General features: G+C 41.0%; 1 protein-coding gene across 1 annotated transcript in view; it reads right to left on the bottom strand.

Annotated features, from left to right (window-relative positions):
* ahcyl2b (adenosylhomocysteinase like 2b) overlaps positions 1 to 16,542 on the bottom strand; it is a 42,168-nt gene that overhangs the window by 12,170 nt on the left and 13,456 nt on the right. Inside the window, exon 2 of the mRNA XM_062443399.1 lies at positions 1,366 to 1,474. Coding sequence (XP_062299383.1) covers positions 1,366 to 1,474 — 109 coding nt within the window. The remainder of the gene's footprint in view (positions 1 to 1,365; positions 1,475 to 16,542) is intronic.

Genomic DNA, 16,542 nt, shown 5'->3' with positions numbered 1-16,542 from the left:
GGGAACTGGAACAAATCCAGCTCTCACTTTGGGTAGGCAGACTATATTGAGTGTGCCTATTTTGATTTTAAAGCTGTAAAGAGCTGAATTAAAAGTTCAAAATGTTATGTGTATAAGAAAGTTTAAAGTAGCAGTCCCCAGCGGACTTCTGCTCTTTCTATCAAATGTTATTTTAAAAAAGTTGGGGAACAGCAACCTTGAATTCCTCTGAAAAGGATCAGGTGACCACACATAGACGACACAAGCATGACATGATTTACTATATAAACTATAAATTGAGAACAATTTTAGGCTGACTTTACTTTCCAGAGAGAAAGAAAAAAACCCCACAATGCCCTTTTTTCCTCAGCTGACCCTGATTGGTGATGCTTTCCTACAAAAAAAGCCTCCGAATGTGCCGATGGGAAGTCACAGGACGAAAATGTTTATTCTTTTTTTCTTCGTGAGAGTACTCAGTGGACTTTTTTAGCACCTTAGGGACCCATTACAGCCATCCTCTAATGCTGACTAAAAGTCGAGGTCCGTCCATCTGCCAATCCATCTGTTTGTCCATCATATCCTGCCTACTGTCCGAGCGGTATCGCACAGAGATTAATTCATCATGTTAATGGTGTCGTTTGAAGATCTGTGCCCTGCGAGTGACCCTGACACACAGCAGCAACACACACAGTGCCAAAATTGAGGCAGATTAAACTGTGACATTTCCCAAAAAGTCTGCTTTTAGAATGCTGAGAAGAGGAGAGGCAGAAAAGGTCTCATGTTAGGTTTCCCTGAGTTATGTCTTTCCATTAGCAAACATGGAAAAGGTAGCTGTACGGACGCTATTAACACGTTTTAACAGGTTTTCTTTAAAAATGTTTTTTTTCTAAGTAACTGCTCTATAACAGCACAAGAAAAAGGTATTACCACCTCTAAATCCTCTGCTTCCCTCATACATACGTATTAGTCTGTGATATATGCTGCACCCACATTTCCACATCTCTCTCTCCAACTTACTTGTCTCTCACCGCTGCAGTCATAAATGAGACTGGGGATTCAGTTTAGTTTCAATCACACCTAATACCTCTCTATCTCTCCTCCAGAAGACCCCCCAACAAGCTAATCCTCTAACACAGAGCCCACAGTTTCACATGAACTGCGACGTCAGTGTGTGAGAACAAGATACATAAAGTACAATCACGCAAAAGGTGCTTTCTAGCTGTTTAGTGTCATAAAAAAATGCAATGGAAACATATCCAGGCAACAGATACTGAGTAATACAGTACGGAGATGTGTGTGTGTGTGTGTGTGTGTGTGTGTGTGTGTGTGTGTGTGTGTGTGTGTGTGTGTGTGTGTGTGTGTGTGTGTGTGTGTGTGTGGGTTTACCTGAGCTGTAGCTGTCTGTGGAGGACTGGGAGATGGAGCGGGACAGAGAGCGTCGGCCGATCTTGGAAGGACGCTTGTTAAACTCCTGTTTCTGGTCGGCAAACTGGATCTGCGGGTTGAGAGAGGGAGTCGAGATCAGAACTCAAGGACTAAATGTGAAACATATGACTCAGGTCATGCTGGGTTTATATAAAGGACAGCAAAATGTCTTTTGATAAACTAACAAATGTTTTATAGATAAGAAAAGATGCAAAATAACAAGATAAAAAGGGCGATAATAAACAGATGGAGACAGATCAAGTACATTGTAGTCTCCAGGGGAAGGAGACCAGCTGTGAGTTCACTCTCACTTTAACCCTTACATGCTGTCCGAGTCAAATTTGACACATTTTAACATTCAAAAAGGGATTTTAAAGTCACTAAAGGGGGTTAAATGAAGGTAAAAAGCCTTTAAACAGCGCAACTATAAATTGGCATGTCTGTGTATTTTTGTCACTGTCATGAGAACTGTCCACCATATTGCTACATTTGCCAGGCCAAGCAAAGTAACAAACCAAACCCATCAATTACCAAGCAACCAACGTGGTGGTTGCCCAGCACAGCAGCTTTCATTAGGATTATAAAAAGTACCAGTCTCTATTTCACTGATTTGGTGGAGTGGAAGGAGTGATCTGGTGGATCGGTTATTCCAGGATGAGAAAAGGAGACAGTGAGTTGAAAAGAAAGGATTCAAAAGAGAAGGACAACAAAACAAAATGATGGAAAGGTCCTTGTGACGCCTCCTTCCTCGCGCACGCCAACCGCAGCTGAACAATAGTCCGAATCTTACCCCGATTAGCCTTCAGTTCCACAGTCAATTGTCACAAGGGGACAAAAGAGGGAGATGAAAATTCTGCGCAACAAAAAAAGGACTGTGAAAGCGATGTTTTTCAGCTGTTTTGCTTGTTTGTGGTTTTGTTTCATGACTAAGACACTCGATGCACAGTTCAACTGACAGGAAAGGAAGTCATGTTGTGGTTTACAGGCAGTGCTGATTGATGAAACCTACCATTCAAAAATGTAATCTGCATCCTTCACTTTCAAGAATGTTTGATCTCCTTTTTAGATAACATGAGATCATGATATAGTGTGAATGTTCGCTCTATAAATGAGTCATGCCAAACAAAAGAAAACACTTTCTCGGTTCTCTTAAACATTAATGAAGGATTTATGACACATTTATTAATGATTGATAAGATATCCAGCAGGCTCCAAAAGTCAGACACCATTTTTCCATTCACTTGAACTGTATATGGATGCAAAATACCATCAAAATCTGGTATACGGACTAATTATAAAAGGGTTAGTTTAGCTGGGTCAAAAAGCATGAAGGGTCAGAATATCAAGAGTATATAAGGGTTAAAAGATAATGAGGCTTTTATCAACCGGCGGCAAGGCTACACAAAAGGTACAATAGTTCATCCTGGTACAGTAAATGGAGCAGTCAGGCCACTGACTGACCATGATACTATCAATCTTTCCACTATTGCATCAGAGTCAATGGCCTGCTGCATCATAATTCATGTACTGATAATATTAAGGGGTGTTAATAGCTGACTATTTCCTACCATAAAATGCATGCAAACATGCTGATGGGTACGTGTGCAGCCAGTTTGGAGGCATAAACACAACATGTAATTTTGAGCTTTTCCATCTCTGCCTGAGGAGAAAAGTTGGGTTTTTAATTGTTGAATAAACACCCACAAACAGAACTTTGGTCAATGCCGCAGTTCTCTGACGGAGGTGGTGAAAAGCTTTGATAAAAAAGAGCAGAATAAATTTCGTTGCTTTTTCATTTCCAGTCTTTATCCGCCTCTTTGTTGAAAAAGGCTGTCCTTGAGTGCGAAACAACTTTGCCACAGCAGATATTTTATAAAACATCTTTTCTATTTATAAAAATCTGACACATCCTCTGAGTGTGTGAGCACATCAGACACCAGGAAGCTGTGTATGTGTGTGTGTGTGTGTGTGTGTGTGTGTGTGTGTTGATTCACTCATTCATTGTCAAAATGTGTGAGACATTCAGTGATGACACACAGGGCGGAGCTGTTGTTCAAAACTCACAGACCACTGAGTCAGGTCTTACCATTGATACATGAAATCATCAACAGTATCAACCATTTACTCATTTCTGCCTCCTGCTTTCTCTCTCAGTTCTTAAAGGGGACCTATTATGCTTTTCCTACTTTCAGTCACATAATGTTGCATGGTCAGATGTTCATACTAAACATGACCTAAGTGTCAAATAATGAGATAAACATATTTAGAAGTAATTCCTGTGAGCAAAAAGCACTGGCTTCAGACTGCTCTGAATGCTCGGTTTCCACCATTTTTTTCAACTTTTCGCCCGAGCTGACATCAGCCCGTGACAGATTTCTTTATATAGTCATCTGCTCCACACACCGCTCCACTAACATGGCGTTTTCCAATTGATTTGGGTGTAGCCACAACGAAACCATGACTCCGACACAGCACAGCAGAGTAGAATAAGTTGTTCACCTGTTGTAGGTATGCTGGTCGTCTGTAGCTCTCGAACAAACACTGTCATCATCATCATCATCATCATCATCATCATCATCATCATCATCATCATCATCATCATCATCATCACTATAGTTGTTTCTGCTTGTAATTTTCCTCTCTGTATTGTTTCTACCTGATCTACTGAACAAAGAGCTCCAAATATTACATTTTGGACTTTTGGACTCAACGTTGACTACATTAGTGCCACTAACGAAGCTCTGATAATTCGATTAGAAACATATTAAATTTCCTGTAAATACTTCACGATAAAAGTCTCCCATTATTCAGTCATTTAAAAGCTTTTGATAAGTAACACAGGAAAAGTTGGGTTTGCACCAGCAGTAACTTCACATAAGTCTGATACAGCTGCCCCTCGGCACCTTCCACAAAGTTGGTCTATCAGAACAGAGTGGGCTTATTGGGGGGTGCTTAAAAAGACAGGGGGTTAAGACTGGACTGAGGGGCTGCATGAAGGGACAGTATATGAAAAGTTTTTTGAACTGTGAATCATGCAAAGCTGCTCTAGTGGAGTCCCAGAATAAAATTATAGAGCTGCTGGAAATGAGCATAATAGGTCCCCTTTAAGTAATGCTTCTTCCCTGCAGCAATAATACAGACTGGAGCATTGACACCTTCCAGACAGGCCCATAATGAACTACACACACATTATAGCTCTCAGACAACAAATCCGCAATCAACCACATTACAAAGAGACAGGGAAAAAACATTTCTTGAAGCTGAAATTGCTCAAATCCAATGTTAACAAATTCCCTTTTCACAAACTTTCACTTTCAGCAGTTTGTGAATGTTGATTATTTGCTACTAAGCATTTCAGCTGCATCCACAAACATTTTCTCAACCCTCTGATTTTAGGACATCACCAGACTCAACCACTCTCTCCGCCTGCTCCGTTTTCCTCTTACCTTCTTAACACAGGGCTCACTGCTCTCGCCATCCTTTTTTTTCTTCAGCATTGCCACATGTGAGTGACAGAACTACAGTATGTGTCTTGAGCGTGTGTTGATGGAGACCTGGTTATTCGAGGTCTGATAATTTAATAGGCTACCCTCTTCTCCCTCTGCTTCCGTTTTCCCGCAATCCTGCCAAAACTGGTCGGACCACGTGCCGGCAGACAATGCAATGAATTGTTTCCCCTTCCTTTCATTTTTGCCCTCCCTCTCCCTCTCTCCTACCTCTGTTTTCTTGTTTAATTGTCGATTGTTCCAGAGATTGGGCCCCTGAATTATTGGCATCCAAACCGAAGCTAAGCTTTACCCCTGCTGACCCAAGATGGTTATGGTGCGTACCTAGTAATAAGAGCAGCATGGAATATATTTGAAATGTATCAATAAACATATAGTAATTCTGATAGGAGCATGTACATTTTGTGTGTCTTTTGTCTTTTTTTTGCAAGGGAAGTTCTCAGGAAGGGAAAAAAAATGAAAAAATGTGATCCCAAGACCTTAAAAGTCCTTAAAATAGCTTAAAGGACTCTATGGAATTTACTAAAATGATTCCCAAACTGAAAGACAATAAACATCTGTCATGGCTTCATCTGAACCATTTCTTATAAATCAAGAAGCTTTCCAAGTCTTTCCTAATGATAAAAACATAACACATGTAAAATGAATCAAGTCATAAAATAGAAAAAAAAGGAGCTGTGAATCCCAAAAAAATAAGTCTAAAATATCAGCATCATATCTCTACACAGAAGTTAACAGGGGTGATTTCATTAACTATGTGCATCATTTAGGAGGGCAGCTGATGGTGCAAATAACTCCAACCCCTTTAACAGTGGGTAATAGCGCTAGGACTGTTGGTCTCTTCAGATTTATCGGATGGAGGGTAGACGAGGGGCTTTTAGGAGCTCAGAGTAGCGCTGAAGGATTGAGGGTCATTTTGGGAGCTCAGGAGGAGCGGATAGAGGGGCTTATGAGATGTTTTTGGGACAAGATTACCACTTGTTAGCTCAGGCCCCAGAACAGGAGGTACTGCCAGAGTGAATGACACGATGCAGTATTATTATTCCTGTTTGAGTGAACAAGAGCATGTTAATGAATGAGGAAGAGAAGGTCAATATGTGCTCATGACAGCATAGGATTTGATTTCCATCCTGTAGTTGGTCGTTGGCAAACAAGAACCAGAGAACCTCCAGGCTTAATACCACATAGCAGTACTTTGTCAGCGTCTTTGGCAACTGAAAGAGCCGATAAATGTTAATAAATCTGTATCTTAACTTGCTGCGGTGAGAATTCTGATGCTCTAATTCACAGCCGCTAACAGCCAAAAGCTGGAAGGTAATAGTTAGCTCCATCTCTGTAACTTTGCCATGCTCGCCACTACATTATGGATGGTGACTGATTGGGAAACTAATGACATGTGAATAATGAATGTTAACTCAATACTGGGACACATGGGAGCTCACCCACGACTACCACCTTCCACTCATCTGTGTGTGTTCCACAGCTAAAAAGGATTACAGATAAACATGAGGCAGAAGAGCAAAAACTTTATTTCTTTAGTAGTCCCACGGAAAAAGGAGAGGATGTCGGCGACTTGGACATGTTCGTGCTTGTTTTTAATGCTAGTGGCAATGTGCAAAATACTGATAGTGGTTCCCAATGTTGCTTGGCAGCAATTAACAAAATCGGTTTCAAGCATGCTACACACTAGCGCTAAAAAACAGAAATAAGAAAATACATATAAGTCTTACATTTCCATTTCTATGGCTTTCGTTGACAATAAAACCACAAATACACAAACTAGTCACTAAAACACATTTTTATGTAGGTGAAAATGTTCTAACGTGTCAAATTTAACGGTGTAGGAAGTTATTTTCTTAGCTTCCCCTTCAAAAAATAAATTCATCTTACTTAAGTGTTTCAATTCTTCAGTGACAACTATTTTCTCTCATTCATTTTAATACAAAATAATGATGCTATCGACCTATTTTTTTCCAGTTAGCTAGAGGCGAAAGATAAAATGACTGCACTCGCAGGTTGGTATAGGGCAGAGCTGCAGGTCTAAGCTTAACACTCAATCATTTCTTGTTACTCCGACTGGAATTCCTAAAGTGGTTCAAAGAACTCAAGCAGGAGCACACAGATATCTGACCTCACAGATCATACACACAGGCTTTGCACTTCATCTGCTTATTTAACTCTGTGGTCTAGTGATACAACAGTGATATAGTAAATACCACCATAAATACCAGAAAATCTAAACCCTACCCCTGTCATCACCAGCATGCTGCCCCCCCCTGCAGGGGCATGGTTTGTTTTAACTCTGTGGTAAGTCGTTATGTTCCAGGACGAGGCACGGTGATCTCTGCCTGAACACAGTCAACAAGCCAGCTAAACACCATGGGATCTGCCGCACAGGGCAGGAGGAACGTCTGGGCCAACCTGGTGAAAAAACAGAAACCCCTCTGGGCGAGAGAATAAAAACGAAAAAACAAACAGGCACAGATGTAGCAGTGACTGTGGTGAGATATGATACTGTACAGTTTCCCTGCAGCCGTTTATTATTACAGGCACAACTCATCACGCTGAACCGGCAACTTTCTCTACCAGCATCATAAGACGTTAATACACTTAAATTAAACCCTTAGAGAGCTTCGGGAACAGGGGCGAAGGTGCCAATTCACACAATATTAAGATCAAAACATTTTTTTCCAACACTGCATCTGTAGTTATCGACTTAACATTAACTGACCAAAAGATTCCGTGAAATGAAAAAAAAATGTGTATGCTGAAACCTCTGATTCAGAACGAACAAGGATGTTAAATGCCTCAGTCCTTGGAAAACTAATTCTTTAGTTTTTGCCATCAGAACAGCACAGGAACAACGGACGTATTAAAATATAAAATACCAGGCTTCCTCTGCATCTCAGCTGCACTCAATAAGCCTCTGGCACGACTCCAAAGATAAAAATGCCTCCCTTAAAAATGACAGTTTAGCTAAAATGTTCTAGATGAAACACAGTGATTCCAGAGGCTGCGTAAAACCTTGGAAGATTAATTTGGCCAAACATCAACAGTGAATGAATCTTCCACGCAGAAGAATGTACTCGAGTGTACTCTGACGCGACGGCTCGTAAGATAGCACGACCGTGACCGCGCCAGACCTCGACTTTGACGTCCTCGGTGATGTCACTGCTAGATAAACCGACGGGAAAACTCAGCATAACAAAACAAATTAGTGGCTTAATGCGTGCGGCCCTGACATCACACACATTTCTGTGGTTTGTGTTTAACCAGGCGGTGTTGGCTGAACTTGCCTCCTCTGTTCCCCACTGTAATCTGCAGCACAGTTATACAAACACCTGTCAACTGAGAGCTGCAACAATTCGCTCATCGACTATTTTGATAATCTATGAATTATTTGGAGTCACTTCTTAAGGAATGTAAGAAAAGAAAATTCTTGTTTCAGCTTCTTAAATTACTCATCTATGATAATAACTGAATATCATTGAATTGAGGATAGTTAAGGACAAAACAAGACATTTGAGGCTTTGGGAAACAGTGATTGACATTTTCACCATTTTATTGAACTAACGACTAATCGATTAATCAAAAAAATAATCAACTATAGTTTTTTGATGCTGACCAATGAGCAGGCCTGGGCATTGAGGTGGATTTTTTAATATAATTTGTGGGTAATTTAGCAACAAGTATCCTTGAATGAGTGACTACATTTGTCCTTCAAGTTAATTATACTTCAACTTTATTGTGGTTTTTGGACTCAGGTGCTAGAACATGCGTACTTGGGGTTTTGGCTGTTAAACATAACTTTGTGTCAACATAACTCAGGTAATTAGTAACTTGTAACTATAATTCAAAGAAACACATAAAAAATCACTTCACTGAGTTCTGAAAATGATCTCACCCATGCAAGAGGAAAGAACTCCTATATATGCACTTATGCTGGAACAATTAAGCAATTAACATCCAATCATTTACTGTGACATGTAAAAAAAGAAATGCTGGGCAAGCCAAGCTTATTCTGATTTTATATGATGAGAAAGAGACCAGAGGAAAAGATCTAAGGAGCTTTGGATATAAAGACTGCTCAACCAGCTGCTGTTTCAATAAGAACAGTGACTAAAGTGACACCATGTAGATCTACGGGAGGTCATCGGTAAATTGGGGCCAACAGCACACACTTGATGACTTTATGATGTTCGTGCATTAGTGTGACATGTAAGGAAAAAGAGACGAGCAACTCTTCCTCAGATGACTGAGAATGTCAACTGTGTCAGCAAGAGTAGCCCTTCAACAATTACATAGAGAGGGATATTATAATGGGGTTGCAGAGCATAAACCCCTCATTACAAAGATGAATGCACATTTGAAAGTTCAGTGGTTCAAAAAAAATGATAGGCACTGGTTTACAGAGATGTGGAAAAGACTGATATAGTCAGATGAGTCATCCTTCTCTATATTCTCGACAAGTGGGTGAGTGCATGTGTGGAGTACACCGAGAGAACAGTACAGGCCTGGATGCTTGACCCCTACAGTGATGGGATGCGGTGGCTCTGTTATGCTGTGGGGGGCAGTTTGCTGGCATGGTTTGGGTACTCTTGTCTCTTTAGAGGGAAGTGTCACTACAAATCAATACAAAGTGCTCTGAGTAATCATCCATAGAGCACAAGGGGTCACTGAAAGGTTTGAGGAGCATGAAAATGTGAAACATATGTTATGGCCTTTGCATCAGAACACCTTTGGACCAATGTGTTTGACAGCGCCATCATCAAAATGCCAAATGAGGGAATATCTTTTGGAACAGGGTTGCTACCTCCAGTAGAGTTCAGAGACTTGTAGAATCAATGCCAAGCCGCATTGAAGCTGTTCTCGCAGCATGTGGTGGCCCAACACCTGACTAAGTCACTTTATGTTGTTTTTTCTTTTAATTCGTCACCCATTTGTATGTGTGTGTACTCAGCTGTTATTAGAAAAGATACAAGCTGGCATGGCTATGCTAAACAGAGAGCAAAACATACATCAATGTCTTCACAGCTGTGTTATCTCCAGGGTTTCCACATACGTCCCATTTGAAAAATTCCCTACTTCAGGTTTCTCCGGAGTTCCTGAACATTTTCGTTTCTCTGAATTCAGTGTTTGGCTCTAAAAGTGCACAGAGCAAGCACCTCTGGATACGAGATTTTTTTTTCCTTGTGCTTACACAGCTTGCGTTTTTGAAGTCGGTCCAGACCAGAAGAGATTCATTTTCTGTATGTTTCCAGACCTGTGTAGGAGGGAACCCAATCCTAATCAAACACAATGGGTCATGGGATGAAGTGGAGACCCCTACAGCAACACAACACTGGGCCTCTTAAGCTGGCAGCTGGGTCTAAGATACTCTCTGTAGCCCTGCACAGACCTTTGTCAACACTAGTACTAAATTCTGGTGTGATAATCACTGTAATACGGTAAAAAAAACACATCTGGAGTCCTAATAAACCTGGTGGATGTTCATTTCCTATCCTTCTACCTTTATCATTAAACTATATGAATATTTACAAGGCTACAGCGTCAGTGCAGACAGTCATAGCGTGACTTGTTCACAAATTGCCATGTTTACAAAGTCGGGAAGAACTCGGGGATACAAAGCAGCACATTTGGGTTTAGAGAATCACTCAGGAGGTCGGTGCTGACAGGAGAATGTGAAGAGGTGGGAAGAAAATTGAAATTTGATGATAAAGGCCAAAAAAAAGGCCCTTCTCGCCTTGCTGCAGACTGAATTTATTTTGTTCGGCTGCCTGCAAATCACCCTCAACCTGGTCAACAAGGTCATGCAATCGGATAGGTTTCCTCGCATGTGTCCTGAAGGCAACGTGTGTCTGATTCATTCCTGTGTTTACTACCCGCTCTGTGCTCTATTCTAATCATTTCTGAGGCTTGAGGCTGCATTCGTGTCCTTGCAAGGACTGAAAAAAACCAAAACAGTGATTCCTATTTTGTCACAAGAGACTCATATACAAGCTCTCCCGTCTGGTGTTAAAACGCCATTATATAAACGGACTTCATATTGCACTGATGCACAGATAGTTTGTATGCACCGTCGTGTTTGAAAGCAGTTTGAATGTTCGAGCTTTTGCTCCCCCACAAAAACACGAGCGAGGGAGGAATGTCAGAGAGGGAGCGTGTGAGAAAGAGGAGGGTCAAGTACCAAGTAAAAGACGAAAAAAAAAACCTGCTTCTTTTCATTAAACATTCCATTTTTGTCTCCTCCAGACAGCCTTTCAAACTGCAGAACATTTACTTACCACCCTGAAGAGACAAAATGCTGACCAAACACTCTCCTGTCAACTTAAGACAGTTCAGAGAGCTGCTACAGACCATCATGGACTAGGTCACTGAAACCCCCTCCACCCAAAAACCAAAGAGCCTTTGTCCTGAGAGACTAAACTGAATGTGAGAAACTCTGTGTTTGTGATTGTTAGAGATACCAAGACCCCATGTGCGGTGAATTGGAGCCTAGTCTGACAGACATATGATTGTGTGTTTCACTACATCAGTGAAGCCCTTTTCTATTCAACTTTACCTTGCAGCCCTGGTCAGCAGAGTAACAGAGACTTCAGCCACCTTGTACATCTATCTGAATCAAGAGAGGAGAGATGAACTAGAGGCAAACTAGGCTGCGTCGGCAGAGACCTCTTATAAGGTCCTTAGTGAGGAAACCCAAAGGGGAGAAGATGGAAGGAAGTGTTCTCTATCAGGGCCTGTGGGGACGTTGGCTGTTTATATCTCGTCACTGCTGCTCTCCTCTGGGGGAAGCCTGCCTCCGTGACTGGCAACACAACCTGAGCTCAAGCCAGAGAACATACACCGACTGGGTGCAAGTGCCACACAAACAACAAAAACCCATTTATCACTCAGATCTGTGTACTTTTTCACTATTTTCTGACATTTTGCAGCCAAAATGATTCATTGTGGATCTAATTTTAAGTGTTTAATTGTAAAGAATTGTTAGTTGCAGCCCTAGTCACATTAATATTCTCAACTATGCTTTGGTTTTAGAACTTTTTTTTTTTTTATCAGATTTTGGGGGGAAAGGGGAGCTGGAAAAGACTTTAGTGCTTTTATCCAACAGTGAATCAGACCATTAATGGTCAGCTGCACTAGTCTTGAACCAAAACACAATTTTCCAGTGACCCGTTTGAATGTCAACTGAAAGCATGAGTTGTTACCAGGCTTGCAGCTGTAGTCAGTGTAACACGGTGTTCAGTGCCCACCGCCCCATCGTCCTTTTTGGCTTTTTTTTTTTTATAGCGATAATACCCATTTAGTTCATTTTCACATATGAGTGCTCACATTCAAACAAAAAAACCCTGTAATTTCTAAATTTCCTCACTGTGGCATCCCTACTTACCACTCAAGTAATGTCAACACATGCTGCATTCTGGAAAGCTGGTGCTGGCCAGGAAATCTCAGATTACCAGGCTGACACAAAGTCTGTATCAGTGATGGAGGGATTATGTGTTGGCAATGAGCAGCTCAACCAGCCTTGTGATATGCTTTCCATTCAAATATATAAACAATAAAGCAGCAGGAGGTGAAAGTGAAGCCTAACATTGTGTCAGATAAAAGGCCAAAGTATTGATCTCTGGAGAAGATAATGTCTTTTTCTGAAGAAAACTCAACCACTAATGGACATCTGGTTATCTATCAAAGTTCCTGGAAGTCAAACTTTGCAGCCACAGCCAACTTTCACCAGCATGTGTTGAAGTGGCAGTGGTTTGGCCTTAAATCATAAATCTTCCCCAAATGCTTAGCTGGATGTCAGGACATGTTTCCGTGTGATGATAGAAGCAAAATAGCTGCTGATGACTAAACAAAGTTCAAAAGAGAACACACACAAAGATGATGAGACGGGCTAAGTACATGGATGAGTACTTTTAAATCAAAGTGCCAATGGGCTTTTAATAGCTTTATGTTTGTACGCTGCTTGCCAAAGGCTTACAAAAGTGAGCGATGGCATGAATTTATTTTATTTTTTTAAAAGTTGTACGTGCAAGAAAAGGAAAGAGGAACAGGTTCTTTTAATGGCTTAACACTATAAACAAATGTCTGGAAAAATCCTCAAAGCCAAATCCTAAAAGTGCTTCTGCCAGACTGTCCTCAATCTGGGAGTCATTTAGAGAGAAAAAAATACAGGCCTATAACTCCTGCAAAATCCTCCGACAGCTAAAATGAATAGGCTGAATGCCCACAAACTGAAATATGAACATATAAAACACAATATAACCAGTATGAAATTCAATCAGAGCGTGACTTCTTCCTTTTAAACTCTTTAAAAAGGGGTGAAAGCCTTTTTCAGTTTTTTGTGCATAATCCAAAACAAGCAGGTGCAATTCATTAGCGATATGGCCAATCACTGTGTATTCTTCATGTTTAAAAAGGAGCATTCCAGTATTTAAACACTGCGCCTTCATAAAGATTGGGGACTCACAAAGGGACAGATTTAACAGAAGCAGCCAAAATTCCCTGAGATTTTAGTCCCTAACATGGATCAATCTCCAAAAACAGTGGATCCTACAATTCCCACAATGCAACTCATTTGTGTCTTTCATTAGACTGCCCCAACATCTGTCAAACCCTGCACCTCCACTCTGTCGTGCTGCTGTTCGACCCATTGCCAAGATGACATCAGGGTAATTTTTTCAGAATTTGGAAAAAAAGTAGAACTGTAATGATTAGTCGATTAATCAATTAGTTTATTGAAGTTAATTGTCCAGCCACTGTTGATGGATTGGTTTCATTCATACCTCCATGAATTCAGAGACTAATTTAATACAAACTTGTTATTCAGCTAACAATTACATTTTATATGATTAATACTAAACCCAGAGAGGCAACTCAGATTAAATTTCCTGTTTATAATGTTACACTCATGCTTGTCTTTAACTTACAATACATTCACAATTGCACTGCAGGGGTCTTCAATCAGCTGTAAATCTGTGCTGGCAATCATTTTGCACATACATGGATGTGGTACGCCCTTTTTCCTGAATGATCAATAAATCAATTTAGAATGAATTTCCTCCCATGCGAGCGTTAATGTATGCACTTATACACACACACATACACACACAGGTTTGTCGGCAATCACAACAAAGTGTGGCCGTCTAGCTCATTCCATAATACAACCCTTAAGGCTGTAATACATATCAGCGATGTGTCACTCCATTAGAAGTATAATGTTGTGACATCTTGTTACCTGTTCATGTGGCCTTGGTTCTGAAAGCAGCGGAAGTCTTTTTGTTTTGCCTACTGTTAGGCCTGTATGAGAGGCTACTGGACAAAGCAACGGATGTCTTGTTATTCAGACCTCCCACGCACAGCTCTCAGAGGAGGACACACACTTATTCAGGCTTTTTTTCCCCCTCCCTCCTTTCATTTTAGTTATTTCACTCCCTCTTTACCCTCCTAATTTTCTTCTCTACTGCCACAACTCTGCTCCTTACACAAAGTGATGCAGACTGGAGAGCTGACCACAGTTTATTATGAGCATGTTTTTCAAAAAGCCCCTTGGATGACACATCAAAGAGTTGAGGACATTTTTCTTGATGCATTCAACTCCTATTCCTGGAATACTATTGTGCTTGTGTAGGAAAAAAAAGAAAAACAAGACTTCCATGCATACATTATTGAGCAGAGATCAAACACAATGCCGGCTAGCCTGAGATACAGAGGCCTCTGATTTAACTCGAAGGGCATCGATGTCCGGGGAGGGGAAAAAAGTACAGCCTGTGCTCTGTAACTGCCTCAAACTGGCAACTAGATGAAAAAATAAATCAATTTTGCAGTTCCTTTTCTTTTTGAGGCATTTTTGATACATCTATTTGAGTCGATTACAGGTCAGCGTCAATTTACACATCTAACTGACATTATTCTCCAGTGCAGTTTACCATGACGGGACTGACAGGAGTTCTGCTTCAGTTTGACGGAGCGCACTGTTGACACATCGCCTGACAATTCGAGCATGTTGCCATTACTGTCGAGTATAGGATAGTGTGTCACGCTGCTGGGCTGCGCTGCCTCTGGATGACTGCTGGCTTCAATCAGACACGACAGAGCGGCAGAATTTGATTTCTTGTTTGTGTGACTGTTGTACAACTCAATACATATCAAGTGGTTTCAAAGGTAAACCAGAGAAACCAAAAGGGGGAGACAGGGACACTGTCATGCTTTAGCTGTGGTATTAATGACACAAACACTGTAATAGCATCTGTATGCATTCATTCCCGTTTTAGCTGTTTAACACTGAGTGCTGGTTTCTAACTTGGAGTAAAATTGCTATAATCACTATCATGATGAGCAAAATACAGACCTACATTTAAGTGCAAACATTCAATCTGTAACTTGTTTTTAAAAATGCATTTAACAACATTATTGGATGTATGGCAACGCTTGACTACAATTTTAGTTTACATTGTTGTATAATAGCTTAATATTTAACTGTTTTTGACAATCTTACACTGTCTGTTGAGGATAAACTGGCCAGCAGAGGGACAATGTGCACATTTAAGTGTGTCATCACCACCATGTCCACCTCATCTGAGTAATACTGTCTAACATTACAAACACATGTAGGAACTAGAGTAACCTTTGTTTACATAATGAGGGGATGCTTAGTCATTGAAAGGCTTAGAATGAAAAGTTACAGCTGCTCCTTTATCCTACACTGCCATAGCACAACACAATGTGTTAAGATTTCAGAGTTGTTTTTTTTTTTACCTAAATGGCTCATAACATTTATATGGGCATCTGATTCAAAAGAATTTCCTGCATTAAGAAAAAGGTCATCATTTAAAAGGAAGATGGCACATACAGAACTGAGTAGCAAAAACTTGCTTTAGGCCAAACCTGTGGCATAGTCCAACTCCTGATGTCACACCACAGGACAAACCAGACGCTCTGCGCTGCTGGACAGACACAAAAACAGGCATGCAGCTGTGGCAGAGAGGCCTGGCTTTTAGTGAAACTGCTCTGTAGTTGCTCATCTCTGGCAGCACACACACACAGGCAGAGAGGCACTCAGACTAGAAGAAAGCAGCGCAAAAAAAGATGCACACATGCATGCAGGCTACACCTTCACAATACATGCACGCAGATTACTAATGTATGGCTGCGGTCTGTCTGTGTGATGTTCAGGAGCAGAGATGGGAGGTGTGTGTGAGCCAGCTGTTATGACCTCGATATGCCTTACTAAGGGTCAACATGGTGTTATCTACCACCAACTGCAACAATCCATAAGACAGATAAGAGTGTTTTTATTCGACGTATGAGACAGTAAATAAGATGTAAAGCACAAGATTAAGAAATGCCGACACAGAGCTCCAGTGACCGCTCGATTACCCACCAATCACCTACTAGTAAACGATTCCTTCCCACTCTCACCAATAGCAGGATAAAGGAGGAGGAAGCAGCTAGCGTGAGGTGCTGCGTGTGTGTGCGTGTCAGAGTGCAGCATGCTGCCTCGAGGGTGGCTATGATGTAAGAATGGGTCCTGCTGATTTATATACACTGAAAAGTACTCAGACTGTAAATAATGACACACATACACATGCGCAGTCACAAATCAAATGTGCTTACACACACACACACACAC

Source organism: Scomber scombrus, chromosome 22 (assembly GCF_963691925.1).
Source record: "Scomber scombrus chromosome 22, fScoSco1.1, whole genome shotgun sequence".
NCBI classification, from domain to species: domain Eukaryota; kingdom Metazoa; phylum Chordata; class Actinopteri; order Scombriformes; family Scombridae; genus Scomber; species Scomber scombrus.
The sequence above is the reverse complement of the archived record's forward strand: the minus strand, read 5'-3'. Positions and strand labels throughout refer to the sequence as shown.